This window comes from Artemia sp. Qi Xiang Cuo, chromosome 17 (genome assembly GCF_049724085.1).
Source record: "Artemia sp. Qi Xiang Cuo chromosome 17, ASM4972408v1, whole genome shotgun sequence".
Classification (NCBI taxonomy): Eukaryota; Metazoa; Arthropoda; class Branchiopoda; order Anostraca; family Artemiidae; genus Artemia; species Artemia sp. Qi Xiang Cuo.
In genome coordinates, this window is record NC_142810.1 from 41,718,954 (window position 1) to 41,734,791 (window position 15,838).

At 34.9% G+C, this 15,838-nt stretch overlaps 1 protein-coding gene across 1 annotated transcript in view; it reads left to right on the forward strand.

The window, feature by feature from the left end:
* Positions 1-5,239: 5,239 nt before the first annotated feature.
* The window catches only part of Nsun2 (tRNA (cytosine(34)-C(5))-methyltransferase Nsun2), a 53,431-nt gene continuing 42,832 nt past the window's right edge, over positions 5,240-15,838 (forward strand). Inside the window, exon 1 of the mRNA XM_089103061.1 lies at positions 5,240-5,320. Coding sequence (XP_088959187.1) covers positions 5,270-5,320 — 51 coding nt within the window. The 5' untranslated portion in view covers positions 5,240-5,269. The remainder of the gene's footprint in view (positions 5,321-15,838) is intronic.

The window sequence follows — 15,838 nt, forward strand, 5'->3', positions numbered from 1 at the left end:
TGAAATTGAGAGATAACTTGGTAAACTACTATGGAATTTATAAAATTTGTTTTATGTATCCCAAGTTGGTATCGCACTGATACCGTTTTATGAACATTAAATTTTAACAACCGGTAATCCCGTCGCAAAACTGCCATATCGTGTACCGTATAAGCACAAAGAGTGGTTAAAAAAAAATCATGAATTAGAAAAAAATGAGATTATACCCCCAAGTATAAGTCCGAATTCATTACCAATGATCTTGGTGCCAAAAAAGAATGGTGACCGGAGACTTTTAGTAGATTATAGAACCCTAAACAAAAAAGTAGTTATTAATAAATTTCCTTTACCAAGAATAAATGAAATCCAGGACTATCTCAAGCAAAATTTTTACTTCTTTAGATCTTACCCAAGGCTACCACTAAGTGAAAATAGCCGAAAAAGATGTCTATAAAATTACGTTTTGCAAAACTGAATGCGGTTCCTATAGATACTTAAGAGTACCTTTTGGACTCCAGACAAGTTCAAGCGCGCTATGTAGACCCTTATTGCATCTATTAAGAGGATTAAAGAATATCATTCATTTTGTTGATGATGTCATATGTGTAGGAGAAAATGCTGAACAACACTTAGCAACACTAGCTAAAGTGTCCGAGAAATTCAGAGAGGGCCATTTAAAATACCGGCCTGAAAAAGTAAATTTATTTCAACCTAAAATTAAATTTTTAGGAGTAGTAGTGACGCAAGGAGAGACATCCCCAGACCCAGACAAAATAAAATGTGTTGAAAACCTCAAACCCCCAAGAACTATGAAAGAATGAAGAAGAATTTTTGGTCTTACTGGCTACTTTAGAAAATTTGGGCGCAATTTCCCCCAAATTGCGAAATCCCTCACGGAATTAACTAAAGGGAACTCCCAAAATGTTACCTGGTCCCAGAAAGCTCAAACTTCCCTAGACCGTCTAAAAAGGCATTCACTTCGGAACCAATATTATCGCTGCCTGATTTTGAAAACAGACAATTGGTGGCCACAACTGATGCTAGTTTAAAAGGCATTGGTGCTATTCTTTTGCAAATAATTCTCATAAGAAACCCTGATCCTTTACAAGGACCGTCTAATCAAAAAAAAAATAGAAAAAGTTATCTGGTATTCAAGCAGAGACTTATAAAAAGATGAAAATAATTATTCTGCTCCAAACCTAGAATTATTATCTATAATCCACCATTTGAATAAATTTAGACATTATTTGATTGGCAGAAAATTTAAGCTACACTCAGACCAAAAATGCCTCAAATACTTGCGCACTCTTAAAAACCCCATGGGAATTCTAGCTATATGGATTATGAAAATCCAAGATCTAGAATATGAATTTGAATTTTTAAAAGGTAAACAAAATGCAGGTTCCCAGAAAATGCTTCGTCGGAGATGAACAGCAACAAGTTTTTATTTTCTGAAATCGAGAAACCGAGGACGCCGTCGGAAGCCGAGGAGAACGAAATTAACGCTATGAATACTAAGAATAAACATAAATATAAAAAAATACAAAGTCAAAGACCCAGTAAAAGAAAATAAGGGTAACTATTGTCCCTTGTCTTTAGAAAATATAAAAAGAAATAAAAAAAAGGGCGAAATGTGTTTAGCACTTATTAATTATTTTGTGAATGATGATGCATTACCAGATAAATTCAAAACTCGTAGAAAAGAAATAGATAATTTTTACTATGATCTTGATGAAGAAATATTATGCATAATTGTGACAGCCGAGGCAAATAGAATCCAAACTTCAGTTATACCTGTATCACCCCAAAACTTAATAATACCTGCCTTTGAATATTTTCATTCAGATATAGGTGGATATTTAGGAATAACAATAACTTTCCATAAATTAAAACAATATTTTTATGTGCCGTCGGCACTAACAAAACTTAAAGAATTTGTAAGTACATGCGAAGCGTGTAACTTAAGAAAAAACTCCCAAGCCTATCTTAATCCTCCAATGGGAAGAGTTCCGGTAGCGAGATTCCCCTTCGATATTGTCTCATTTAATTTATATGGAACCAGTGGAGGCTTACCTGTTTCCAACAGGGGCCATACTTGTATTCTTTCAGTTATAGATCCCTTTTCCGGATTTACTTTTGCTAAAGCATTAAAGAATCAAGGCGCGTACGCTACGAGTAAGGCGTTAGCGAAATTATTTTTAAAGTTTGGCATTCCAAAGTAGGTTATAAGCGATAACGGAAGTAATTTTGTTTCTAAGGTAACAAAAAACTTAATGAATTTTCTTAACATACAGATATTGGTGACATACCCTTATCATCCACAAGCTAATGGAAAAATAGAAAATAGGCATAAAATATTTTCGAATGTATTAAGTATTTATACAAAAGACCAAAGAAATGACTGGGATCAATTCTTACCTTATTTAACCAACATAATCAATACTGCTTTTTTAGAAATAACCAAAGAAATACCCTTTTATTTATTATTTGGTCACGACTTCAGAATATGGTATCATGACACTGTTGAGTCCCGACAATATTTTAATAAAAAGGAAGATTACAAACACGAGCTCATAAATGGGATGAGGAAAACTTATAAGATACTTAGGCAAGAGTTGGAAAAATGTAAAATAAGCCAAGAATTAAGAAATCAACCCAAAGTCAAAGGGAACATAGATTTTAAGATAGGAGATTGCGTCTACCTAAGAAATCATGCAAAGGCGGAAGGCAAAAAACTCTCCAATACATATTCTGGACCGTATAGAATAGTCAAAAAGTACGATAACAATTTTACTTTTTAAATACTGAACACCGATAGTGGAAGACCTTACAAGGCCAATATTAGCCGAATAAAAAGAACCAGATTTCTGGAAAGATGGGTATCGCGTCCCTGTTTTACCGAGTCGTCACACACAGAAGATGAACCCCTAATTCAAGATTACCCGAGTTAAAACCATTTAATTTCAATCAAGATTATCTTGAAAACACAGCGATGAGGAAAACTTCGAAGAATTTTTAGCCATGAAAAACCTAGTTATTCCTAAAAGAAAATCTCTAATACCAGTAAGAATAAAACCACCGAACTGTCCAAAAAGTTCATCATCGGAGAGCACAGGAGAATTAGATTATACGATATCTCCGAAAACCCAATTTTTTCCAGACATAATTTTGACCCCTTGTCTCCCCAAAAGATTTCCAGATGATGTGGTTTCCCAGCAACCCCAATAGAGAGACCCCTGTCGCTACAGGAGGAATTGAACAGAGCTGTAGAAACTCCGGGTATTATTGTAAAGAAAACTCCTCCCAAAGATTCAATTAAAAAAAATCTGTGAGAAGCTAAGCATCTAATGAGTTTCCCATTAAAAAAAGGGCAAAGTACATTGCCTTAGAATCAAACTCCCGAGGATGGCCATCAAGGACAGTATCATGATATAACTGTGTCCAATGTCAAGCCTAAACAATGGCCTTCATGGAGGGAAACACTAGTGCAAACAATGCCCCATCCCCCCGAAGACATGGCATTTAAACAGTGGAGGAACCCTGCAAAAACTTTTGATTCCTCTCAGAGCTCTCAAGAGTCTTTCAAATCTCCCGAGTTGAAAACTGTAAGCGAGGACTTAGAGAATAAGCCTTCTACTTCCAGAGGCGTAGAAATTTACGAAGGAAGGGCAGGTGATACCTCAAAAACGCAAAGTGTGTGCCAACAACCTGTAATAATAGTACATTGTGCCAAAATTATGAAGATAGATATTATTAGAAAGGTTATTAAAAAGGTAGTATCTTAAATATTTTGAGATACTATCTTTAGAAGGAAAGGAGATGAGTGGGTTTGGTCAATCCAAAATCAAGTGTTTCCAATCTAAGTCAATCCAAGCTAGTGTTTCATCCCTTCTTCATGAAGCAGGATCTAATTTTATTATTAAAAATCAGGTGAGGCCTGGAAAACCATGACATTTTCGAAACTTCGGGAGTACACAAGATATGCATTATGATGCAGAATTTCAACTATACGAGCATAAAAGCATCGAAAAGGGCACGGTCGAGGATCACCAAGTGCAAGATTTGAAAAAAAGAAGTTGTTTAGCATTTCATATCAAGCTCCAGGCCGAGATACAATCGCAAATCAACCCTGATGACCCTTCATTGGAAGGGTCCTTCTCTGAGCATCGCAAAGTCCGGGCAACTAAATTCAATTGTTCCTCTTTTTAAATGTTTAAAGAATGCTTCTTTCCTGTTGGTCGTGAGACTTTAAATACAGAATGGAGACGTATTCCTCTTATAATAAGTGAGGCCTATTTAGATGTTTGTCAGTCTGTAGTTAATTTTCAGAAGTGTGTTGCTAATTTAAAAAATGGAGCTCATAATCCTTCCTAACAATTTTTGCCGAATTTTCTGCTGACATTGACTTGTCTAATTTATTCCAGCCTTGGATCAGAGGGTCAGATTTCTGAGTTAAATTTGATAAAGACCCCACTCCGCAATAGACTCAACCAGAAAACTGTTTCAGATCTTATGCATGTCAGATAAGAGATTCCTGGCCCAATTTCTTAGGAAATCTAGGATACCCTTTTAATTAAAGCAAGAAAGTGGAAAGAGTAAACTCCCAAGTCAACTGTGTTTTAAAATTTATTTTGTTTGCTTCGCTGTACATATATATAACATGTTGTGTCTTATATCTGGATAAAACATCTATGAAAAATATGTACAAACTAAAGCACACATTATAAGAATCTGAGCAAATGCACCCTATGCATAATATGCTCCTGATTTTTTTCATTCCTCCACATTTTTGGGGGTTTTGTTTAAAAAAGGTTAATGAAGATCAATTTAATGGTCCATTTTTATTTTTCTTGCGTGAGAACGAAGTATTATTCAAAACTGGTCAACCGAAAAGGCCAAATTGCACCCTTATCAACTCAATTTTTTAAGTATTGGCTGTTTATGCTGCAAAGGCAAAAGAGGGTTCTAAATCATTTAAAATTTAGAAAGGAGGAGGGAGTTTTCAAATTTTTAATTAAGATTCAAAACAGACGCCCCTTAAAGTTTGGAAGACAAAATAACATAAAAAGATATTTTTCAAAATATTCAGGCACCCACCCCCCCCTCTTCTAATTGCTGCTCTTGATGGCAAAATAAAGGTACTCTGCCTGAATGGAGACTTTCCTATCAAAAAGTTACGAAATAGTTACGATTTTATGGGTTTGTTGCGAAACCTTTTCATGTGACGGCAACCCTGACTCTTTGGCATTTCATTTGAAAGACTATTGTAGTGTTGACTTTTATTTTGAAAATGGCATGGAAAAACAGATCAAAGAAAAGGCAAGGAGAAAGTAAGAACAAGGTAGGTATTTAGATAGGCCTATGTTAATGAAAAAAATTATAGCTAAGGAGATTTTTGCTGTTTTATACAGGTATTGAGCTAGGCAAAGGAAAAAAAATAAGGCAAGGTGAATTTTTCTTGTTAGACCTAGCCTGGGACCAGTGGCGGATCCAGGGGGAAGCGCCCCTCCTAACGGTAGTCTTAAGTAGTAAAATTTACTTAATTAACGCAATTTTGCATTATTTAAACTTGCTCCTAATGCAAGTTTTTTGGATTTGGCTAGGCTAACCTTTTTTGCCCCCCCCCCCCTCTAAAACAAGTCCTGGATCTGCCCTTGCCTGGGACAGAAATCAAATAGAAAAATTGCATTAAGTACTAGTTAAAGAGCTTCCTGATACCTTGGAAAGTATTTGATCTAGCCATGTATAAATTAAACTTTTTTGAATGAATTCAGGGCCCAAGATATAGGCCTACCCTAGAAAGGTATTGTATTGCCAAGCTAGCCTACTAGGCTAAACTCTGCCTTTTTCTCACTTCTAGACCAAAAAATATTTCATCCATGAAAGTCATTTTCCTAATCTAACACCTTTCCAGGATAGCCAAAAGTAGCTTGTCTAGAATTTTTCCTAAAAATTTTTTATCTTAATTTTGAGTTTGTCTTATTCAGGCTCTAATTTTGGAAAATGCATTGTAAAATTCTACTTTAGCTACTTTTGGCTATCTTGGAGAGGGGTTAGATTAGGAAAGTGAAACTTTCAGGGATAGGTCTAAATACTAAAGTATGTCCAGTAAAGGTATTTTGAGGTGACTACTTCCACTCCTCCCCCTCTATTATGTTAAATAGGAATCTTGAGAGCCTAGGATTAAGCTTCAATGCTAAAAAGTGCAAGACATTATGGATTGGACCCAAACCAAAAAACATTGATGACACCCTTACATTAGAAAAAACAAACACTGTTTCAGTCATATCACACACTGATTATGAAAGAGACTTGGGGATTGTTATAGACTCAGGGCTGAAATTCCACCAACACAGATCTCATTGCAAATCAGGCATGCAGGCTGGTTGGTCTAATCAGGTGGTGTTTCAGGCATTTAGACACTAAAACCTTCACCAGACTCTACAAAGCCCTTGTGCAACCAACCATTGAGTATAGAAACATTGTCTGAGGTCCCTCATACATTGGCAATGCTATCAAAATCAAAAAGGTGCAGAGACATGCCACCAAACAACTCCCTGGACTAAAAGAAATGACATATGAACAGCGCCTGAAACAAATGAAGCTGCCAGGCCTAAACTATAGAAGGAAAAGAGGGGACCTGATCCAGATTTTCAAATTGAGAAAGGATCTAGATAGAACCAAGTTCAACAAATTCTTCTGTAGTCAGACTAATGTCTGATTACAGTCCCCCACAACCCTTAGGGCAAGGGAAATCCCCCACTACCCTTAGGGCAAGGGTTTTAAGTTATGCCCTGGGGGCATATAAGGTTTTTATTGAAGGTGGTGTTGTAGAAACTTCAAAAAAGGCTCATTTGATTAGGAATTTCGAGGGCTGGTGCCCTTTGTAATAGTCAAAATTGATTTGAGGGCAACTAACCCCCCTATCACGCCCACCTTTTCCCCAAACACATCCAATCAAAATTTTAAGACAGCCATTTTATTAAGCATAGTTTTAATTTCTGGAAATTAGGTCTTTGAGGATTACAACTCCCCCAAAGCCCTCAGGGCAAGGGCTGTAATTTAAGTATTCTCCAAATCCTTCATATTGTTTCTTATGGAAGGGATGCTCATATAAACTTTAGAGAGGGCTCATTTGATTGAAAATTGAAAGTTCTTGTTCACTTTTCAAGAGTCAAAAGAGATTGAAGGACAACTAGCCCCTCTCCCTCCTCCACACCCTAAATGCATCAGATAACAATTTTGAGATAGACATTTTTTTAAAATAGTTCAAAGTTCTGATGACAAAAAACTCCAGTGTTGACACAGCCCACCAGGGCCCAGGGGTAGGTGTTGTAAGTTATGCCCTGGGGCATAACTTATTAAGGGGGGTTTGTAACTTATGGGAAGGGGTTTTGTATGGGAAGAACACATAGGAAATCTATTATAATTACCAATTATAAGGTTAAAATACATACTCTATGACAGATGCAAAATTGCTTTGGCACACAAATTCTTATTAAGGTCAATTCCAAACAGTCTTGATCCCTTTGTGTTGGCAAGTGAAATGGTCTAAACCCCCTTATTGGAGCTATTTTTTCAATCCATTCATTGTTGTCAATCACTGTCCACAAGTTATGCAAGCTGTCTATTGTTCATAGATAAGGTTTTTATCAAAGAGGTAATTGTATAGACTTCGAAAAAAGCCTCATTCAATTTAAATTGAAAGTTCTAGATCCGTTTTTTAAAGTCAAGAATGATCATACAGTAAGCACCCCCCCCCCCATGCCATAAAAACTTAAAACTTTTTGCAATCAAAAACGAACAAAAATTAATTTTAAAAAAGTTTCCAAAAAATAAGTTTTTCAAAGAAAAGTAAAGGCCATTTTAAACTTAAGCTCAGGAGATACAAATACCTGTTAAAATTCAAACTCAAAATGACCAGAAATTACTATTAAAGAATAAATGAAACCCAAAACAAACAGAAATTAAATAAACAATCATAGCAAAAATATACAACAAGTAATAATATAAATGAATCAATAGATCTTAAAGCAAGTAATGCTTAGATTGAATATGAAAATCAAGCTTAAAACGAAAACACATATTTTGCTATTAAAGTATAAATAAAACTTAAAACAAACAGAAATTAAATAAACAATCAATGCGAACAAACATACAATATATATTAATGTAAATGAATAAATACATCTTAAAACGAGTGAAACTTAAATTGAATATGCAAATCAAGTTTGGATTGAATAAAAATAACTACAAACAAGAGTTTGGGTATCGTCTCACTGCATAAGCCTAAAACCTACTGCGTTATTAGCGCTTTACTGAATATGAATTGTATTACAAATGTTTTCTTTTGTACTTAATATTGAAAATAAATATTAAAATTACAGTAAAATTTTGAACTGATTAGCTTTCAGCAATTAATATCATTATACATCAAATATTCAGTTTAATTTATTAGTTTTTTTCAAGATTGGTCAAGACAAATATAGTTTCACTACAAGCAAAATTTGGATACTGCCCCCTTCTTTAACTGTAAAAACCTAAAGCCTTCTGCGTCATTGGTGCTCCACTGAAAAGGAATTACTCGTATGTTACAAATTTATTATTTTCCAGTTCTTATGAAAATAAAAATTACAGTGAAAAAAAATCTTGAACTGATGGATCTTTCAACAATTAATATCATTATATATCTAATATTCAATTTGATTTTGTTTATACTTTCCAAGACTGTTTAGTTTGTTATGAAAACATTCTATGGCTTCTAGGCATTTCTATTTGAGCGGAAAACTGCACCTCAAACTTTGTGGAACATGCATTTTCTTGCATGAAACACCAAAATATAATAAAATGTCAAGTTTTGGAGTGTTCCACCTCTCGCAAGCAAGTGCCAATGGTATTTTTGAATCCGCATGGTCAATTTAGGGGGTGGAGGGTAGGCTAATTCTCGTAGCAGCCCCATTCCGTTGTGGTGTGGTTCACATTTTTAACACATGGCGTCTGGGCTATCATATAATCTACCAAGCATACAACTACCCCAAATCAGTATCAATAAATAAATGAAACCCAAAACGAACAAAAATTAAGATAAATATTAGAGTCAAACTCAAAACAAGCATAAATTAATGTGAGTAGGGTTCAAAACCCCTATGCTTTCTAAAAGCCAAAATATAATTTGTACTTTATTGAAAAAAAATTCAAATGAGTTTACTGAAAAAAAAAGTGCATTGTCAATTTAATATACATATGCTGATATTTATTCCCTAAATTCTTAATTAATTTTTGATTTCTTAAAAATACAAAAGTGAAAATATTTCAAAGAATTGTTTTTAGTAAAGCACCAATGACGCAGTAGGTTTTAGGCTTCTGCAGTGAGACAATACCCAAACTCTTGTTTGTAGTTATTTTTATTTGATTCAAACTTGATTGGCATATTCAATTTAAGTTTCACTAGTTTTAAGATTTATTTATTCATTTATATTAATATCTACTGTATGTTTGTTTGCATTGATTGTTTATTTAATTTCTGTTCTTTTTAAGTTTCATTTATACTTCAATAGCAAAAGCTTGATTTTCATATTCAATTGAAGCATTACTCGCTTTAAGATCTGTTTATTCATTTATATTATTACTTGTTGTATGTTTTTTGCTATGATTCTTTATTTAATTTCTGTTCGTTTTGGGTTTCATTTATTCTTTAATAGAAATTTCTAGTCATTTTGAGTTTGAATTTTAACAGGTATTTGTATCTGCTGAGCTTAAGTTTAAAATGGCCTTTAGATATCTTTGAAAAACTTATTTTTCGGAAAGTTTTTTTTAATTAATAATACGCAAAGAACATTCCTTTTGTGACCTCACAAACCAGGTTTATTTTATACTATAAGCAACATCAGCAAGATAGTAAAATAGTTAAAGGGATGACTATAAAATGGAAAATGGATTGTGGAATATACTTTAATAAACAAGGTTAAAAGCGGAAATTGTGTAAGGTAAACACTGATTTATAATTATAATAGTAAAGGATGAAATGTCAGGAAAAGCAAGTAGTAATATGGAATAATTTGCATTATATAGAAGGGGGAGGAGTGGAGGTAGCTACTTCAAAATATCTTCCCAGGACATCCTTTAGTCCATAGACCCATCCCTGAAAGTTTCATTTTCCTAACCTAACCCCTTTCCAAGATAGCCAAAAGTAGCTAAAGCAGAATTTCATTCCTAAGCTATTATTTTAATTAGATATAAGCCTTATAAGGGTCTTTGCTAAGATTAAGAAACATATTTTTAAATATTTAAGGTAAAAGTTAAGAACTATGGCTTCCCAGAAGGAGACATGTTAGAACAAAAAGAGACATTTTTAGATTGCAAATTTTATGCTGGATAAAAGTCAAGAATAGCAACTCTTCAGAAGAGGACATGCTAGAAGGAAAAGAGAGACGTTTTTAGATTGCTAATTTTATGCTCATTTTCATGCTTTGGTTCATGTTCTTGGCAATTCATCCCTCAGCCCCCCCGCCCGACTGGTTTTACATAGCCCTAGGCTTTAGCCTATAAAGAAACTAACCAAAAAATTGTGAAATTCTTACTTTATAATAGGCTATGCAGCAAGTATTAATGAATCATATTTCTTTCTTTTTTCCTACTTTCATCCATATTGTTTACTCATTTTCTATAAAATAAATCCCTTTCAGAATTGTAAAATCAGAATAATCAGGGCAATTTGTTGTTATGGTTCTTTAGATGCATTCCATGATTTTCAGTACACCAATAAAACAGTTTGCCAATTGAGAAGAATCATGGCAATTTTCCCAAACATCACTCTTTTGGGTACATTTTCTGACTAACTTACTAATGACATAGCTAAGAAATAGACATGCCTTTAGAATCTACATTTCATCCTGAACCCAAATTTTACATTTATATATTTTGGAAATGAGTTTCACCACCACCTTCCTTTAATGTGCAAGTATATGCCCTGAATTGTATCTGCAATGAATTTTCCTGTAATTTGACAAACTTTTAGATCAATTTGAAGCAAAGAATGACTGATAGAGATTCACTGCTTATATTCATAGAACATATCTACAAAATCAAAACAAAGTTTGTGATTTATTTTAAATTTCATAATTTGGAACAGTTATATTAATAAAAAATGGTTGAAGAACACAGATGCAATTTAGAAAAACAACAACAAAGATCTATGAATCAACAGTACTTGCTGCATATTAAAAAAATGGAGGAGTTCATCATTTCTAATCTTTAGTTTTTCATATAGCCTAAGACTATATGAGATAATTACAGGATAGGGATGAATTGCCAAAAATATAAACCAATTTATGAAAATAAACAAAAAATTATAAATCTAAAAATGTGCCTCTTTTGGTTCTAGCATGACTCCTTATAAGAGCTGCCATTCTTAACCTTTACCCTATTTTTTATGTTTTTGACAATCCATCCCCAGCCATAAGAATAATGAAATTTTGACTTTATAATATACAGCATATTTGCATTAATTGTATTATCATGTTTCCTTTTATTATTATTCACGTTTTAACTCACTTAACCTAGTATTTTTTCATCTGATATTCAGCACAATCATCGAGGCTAAACTGAATGTCTCCAAGTTGACACAGTAACAAGTTTTACAATAGATCAGTAGAAGAGCAACAAGTAGATCCCCCCCCCCCCCCAGTAGTGACTAAACTCTATAAAAGCCTGGTGAGACCTAGACTAGAGTATGGAATGTGCATTGCCACACCAATTAATAAAACATACCAGATGGCTCTCAAATCTGTTCAAAGATGGGCGATAATATGCGTAAAGGGTCTCAAAGATAAAGAGTATGGGTATCAACTGCAGAGCCTGAAGCCACCAACTCTGACATAGTGTTGATGCAGAGGCAATACAATAATTACCTATAAGTTACTCCAGACTGACAACAAAGATATGTTTGAGCCTGCCTGGTTGTCAAGTACCAGATGTCATTCAGCAAAGCTGTTCTGCAAGCATGCTAAGACAAGAAACAGAAACAATTTCTTCTACAACCAAATCATAAGTCTGCGGAATTGCCTAAGCAAGACAGCAGTGGGATCTACAACAATCAATAGCTTCAAATCAAATATTGAGAGGGACTGGGCAGCAAATCTATTACTCCCCCAAAATTTTGATCAGATAACTTTGGGAAATAAATGGGCATGGGAGGGGGGGGGGGCCAGATGTCCTCCAGTCTTTTTTGTCACTTAAAAAGGGCACTAGAACTTTTAATTTCCATTCAAATGTGCCCTCTCCTGATCTTCTAGGCCCATTATTTCAATATGGTCTCTCCTGAAAAAAAAAACAACAAAAACAAATATGCATCTGTGATCTTTCCTCTGGCAAAAATAGCAGAATTCCACATTTTTGTATATAGGAGCTTGAAACTTTTACAGTGGGGTTCTTGGGTATGTTGAGTCTGATACTGTGATTTTCACCAAGAGTCCTTGAGTTTTAGGGGGTGTTTCCCCCTATTTCAAAAATCAGGCAAATTTTTCTCAGGCTTGTAACTTTTTATGTATAAAACTAAACTTGATGAACCTTATATATTTGGAATCACCATAATAAACTAGTTCGTTTGATGTATCTGTTGACATCAAAATAGTATATGGAACCTGGGGCAATCTAAGGTTTGTTTTTTCCTTATGAAGCTCCAGAGTAGATGGTCAATAAGTTGTTTACAGTTTTGTTTAGTGATGTGGTGCAGCTGGATGATCAGCTGCACCAATTGCTGCTTCCCGATTGAGTATCTATTCCATAAAGGACAAATCAGCATTCAGGCTTTGTTTGAAAGGTCAATAGGGCCAGCAGTAACTGTATCTTCAGAGTTAATTCCAATCATTGGTAATCCTTGAGGAAAAGAATTGGGTGCCAACCATGGTTAGAGTTGACTGCTTTACAAGTTTCAGCCAATGACCTCTGGTTTTTAGTTTAATCCTTGGCTTGTACCAGGTACGTCATCCACTGGTTGATTGATATCAAAAGTGTAAAGTAGTCTTGCATCAAATAAAGAAGTTATGAAATTGAACTGCTCAGATGGGACATGATACTTTTGTTTTCTACAAAATTCAGCTAAGTAACCTACCATAGGAGCATCTGTTCTGCAATATTTTCGAATGCATGTATTGTCATACTTCCCAATATTTTGAGTGTGAGCACCAGAGGCCAGGTCCTCATAATTACTTAAATGCTTTACTGTGTGATGAATGTATCCTGTATTTTTTAATCTTTTGTAGGCTGTGCTTTCCAACAGTCTGATATAATAGTTGTGCTGGGTCTGATCCATTCTTTTATTGCTTCTATTTATGTATTTTATATTGCCATATTTTCTAGTATTTCCTATTTCTGAAAGTTATGATTCATTTTTGGCATCCAAATAAATTTATTTTGCATCAAAATAGTTCTAGGTGTTGACCCCCCTGACATTTACCCCACCAGAAAATACCCTCCCCCCATGGAAAATGCTTCCCCCCTGGAAAATAAGGCTTTCCAAATTTTAGAATTTTATTTGTGTTTTGTTTTTTATTTTCTTCAGGGGGAAGGAATTTTGGTACTGGTCTATTATACGCCACTCACTCAAGTTTACGCTGTCTAAAACTCAATAACAAACCGGTTTCTTCATTAGTTTCTTTCAGTTTAGCTCGAGACAAGACAAAGACAGGTGACAGAATAAATCGGAAATATATAATTAGGCTATATATTTGCACATTAGGGGGGAGGGGTAAAGTATTTGGACAGATTGAAGTTAGAAAACAATTCTTAGTTCATGATATGCAGACTAATCATACCTAAGACATTTTGCATATATACCTGCTACACTTTATCCCTCCCCCAAATGTGCAAATATATAGTCAAAATTTGTTTCTAAAGTAACAAAGAAACTGGTTGTTTTCAAGTTTTACACATTGTAAACTTGAATGAGTGGCATATAATACACAAGTACCGGAATTTTTCGTGGATAGAGTCAGACTTCCTGGTATTATTCAAAAACGATCTGAAATTAAATTAAAAGAAAAACAAGTTTTTTCAAATGAAAGTAAGGAGCAATATCAAAACTTAAAACGAACAAAAATTATTACATATATGAAAGGGTTGCCTCCTCAAATAACCCAAACAAATTTGGGCTATATATTTGCACATTAGGGGGGGGGGGGTAAACTATAGCAGAACTGCATGCAAAATGTGTTAGGTAGAATTATTCTGCATATTATGAAGTAAGAATTGTTTTCTGACTTCAAACTGTCCAAATACTTTTTCCCTCCCCCCTTATATGCAAATATATAGCCCAAATTATATATTTTCCATTTATTGTGTCACTTGTCTTGATCTTGTCTCACACTAAACTGAAAGAAACTAACAAAGAAACTGGTTTGTTCTCAAGTTTTACACAGCATAAACGTAAGTGAGTGGCGTATAATAGACAAGTACCAACATTCCTTCCCACTACAGAAAAAAAAAAAAAAAACTCAAATAAAATTCTCAAATTTGGAAAGCCTCATTTTCCACAGGGGAGTATTTTCCGTGGAGGGTAAATGCCAGCCACCCATCAAAATAACACTTATTGTGGACATCATGCAATACACCATATTAGGTAAATTACTATGGTTAAAAATAAATCTATGGATGTCTGTCTCAGAGGAGTAGAATGACAATATTTGAGAAATAGACCAATCAGGTTTCTGGTATAGACAGCAAATATTATTTACTTGTATTGAATTGTTTGATTTTTAAAACAAGGAAAATGCAGCTTTTTGCTAGTAAAAATGATTTAGAAACATGCATGAAAGTGGAAAGAAAGATGAAAATGTGACTCATGGAAACTTTCACAACAGCTTAGTGTTGTCTTAAGCTTTGTATATAGCCCAGAGCTATATCTGGGACCTTTAGGGACAGGGGTGTAATTTCGTCAAAATCCTAGGGGGGGGGGAAGTTGGAGCCAATTTGTTTTTATTACAGGCTTCACGGCTCCATCACAGGTGATGACTTGCTGCTAGTCCTGGTAGTTACCTCATTTTCTAACACTGAGGTACTAGTTATACCTTCTCTTTAACGCGTCAAGGGAAGGATTTTTTGGGATTACTTCTGCCGGCAATCCGTTCCATGTGGTAACCGATTGCCAGGCGAAACTCGTTTCCAGATATTCTTGGCGGGGAGTACCCTGCTCAAGGTAGTCCTGACGAGCTGTACTTCGGCAAGTTGATCACAAGGGATTTGCTTTATCAGGAACGAGCTTCGATAGCTCCTCTGATGGAGGATTATACAAGTACTTATAGAAAACCGACATGGACGCCACATTGAAACGTTCCTGGATCAGCTGGGGGGTTTTAGCTTTCGTGTTGCCAGAGGTTCCTGCACGCACTTCTCTATTTTGAATATGTTGGTGTGGAGTGATGTGGTTTTTTGGTGCACCAGCAAAGACAGGACATGCATATTCCATGACGGGTATGATGCACGAATTGAAAAGTGGCAGAATAGAATCATCAGAGAGAAGACTTTTGCATCTTAGGATAACTCCTAACTTCTTGTTGCAAGAGGATCTAACTTTACTGAGATGCTCAGTCCATAAGAGATCCAAAGATAAATTAACTCCAAGTAGGCAGTATATCAACTTGTGTTGCTAACTCTTTTGAAGACGAAATCAGGATGATCCCTCATATTACGCGTCTTAGAAATTAGGAGCTCTTTTTTTTCAATGTGTTAAAACTTACAAGCCATGCATCTGCCCACGCGTCAATTTTCTCCAGGTCAGCCTGAAGGTCCTTATGGGGTTCACTGGGATCTTCGTCTTTTGCGATTGATGTTTTTATTGTTGTGACATCTGCAATGTGGTGAG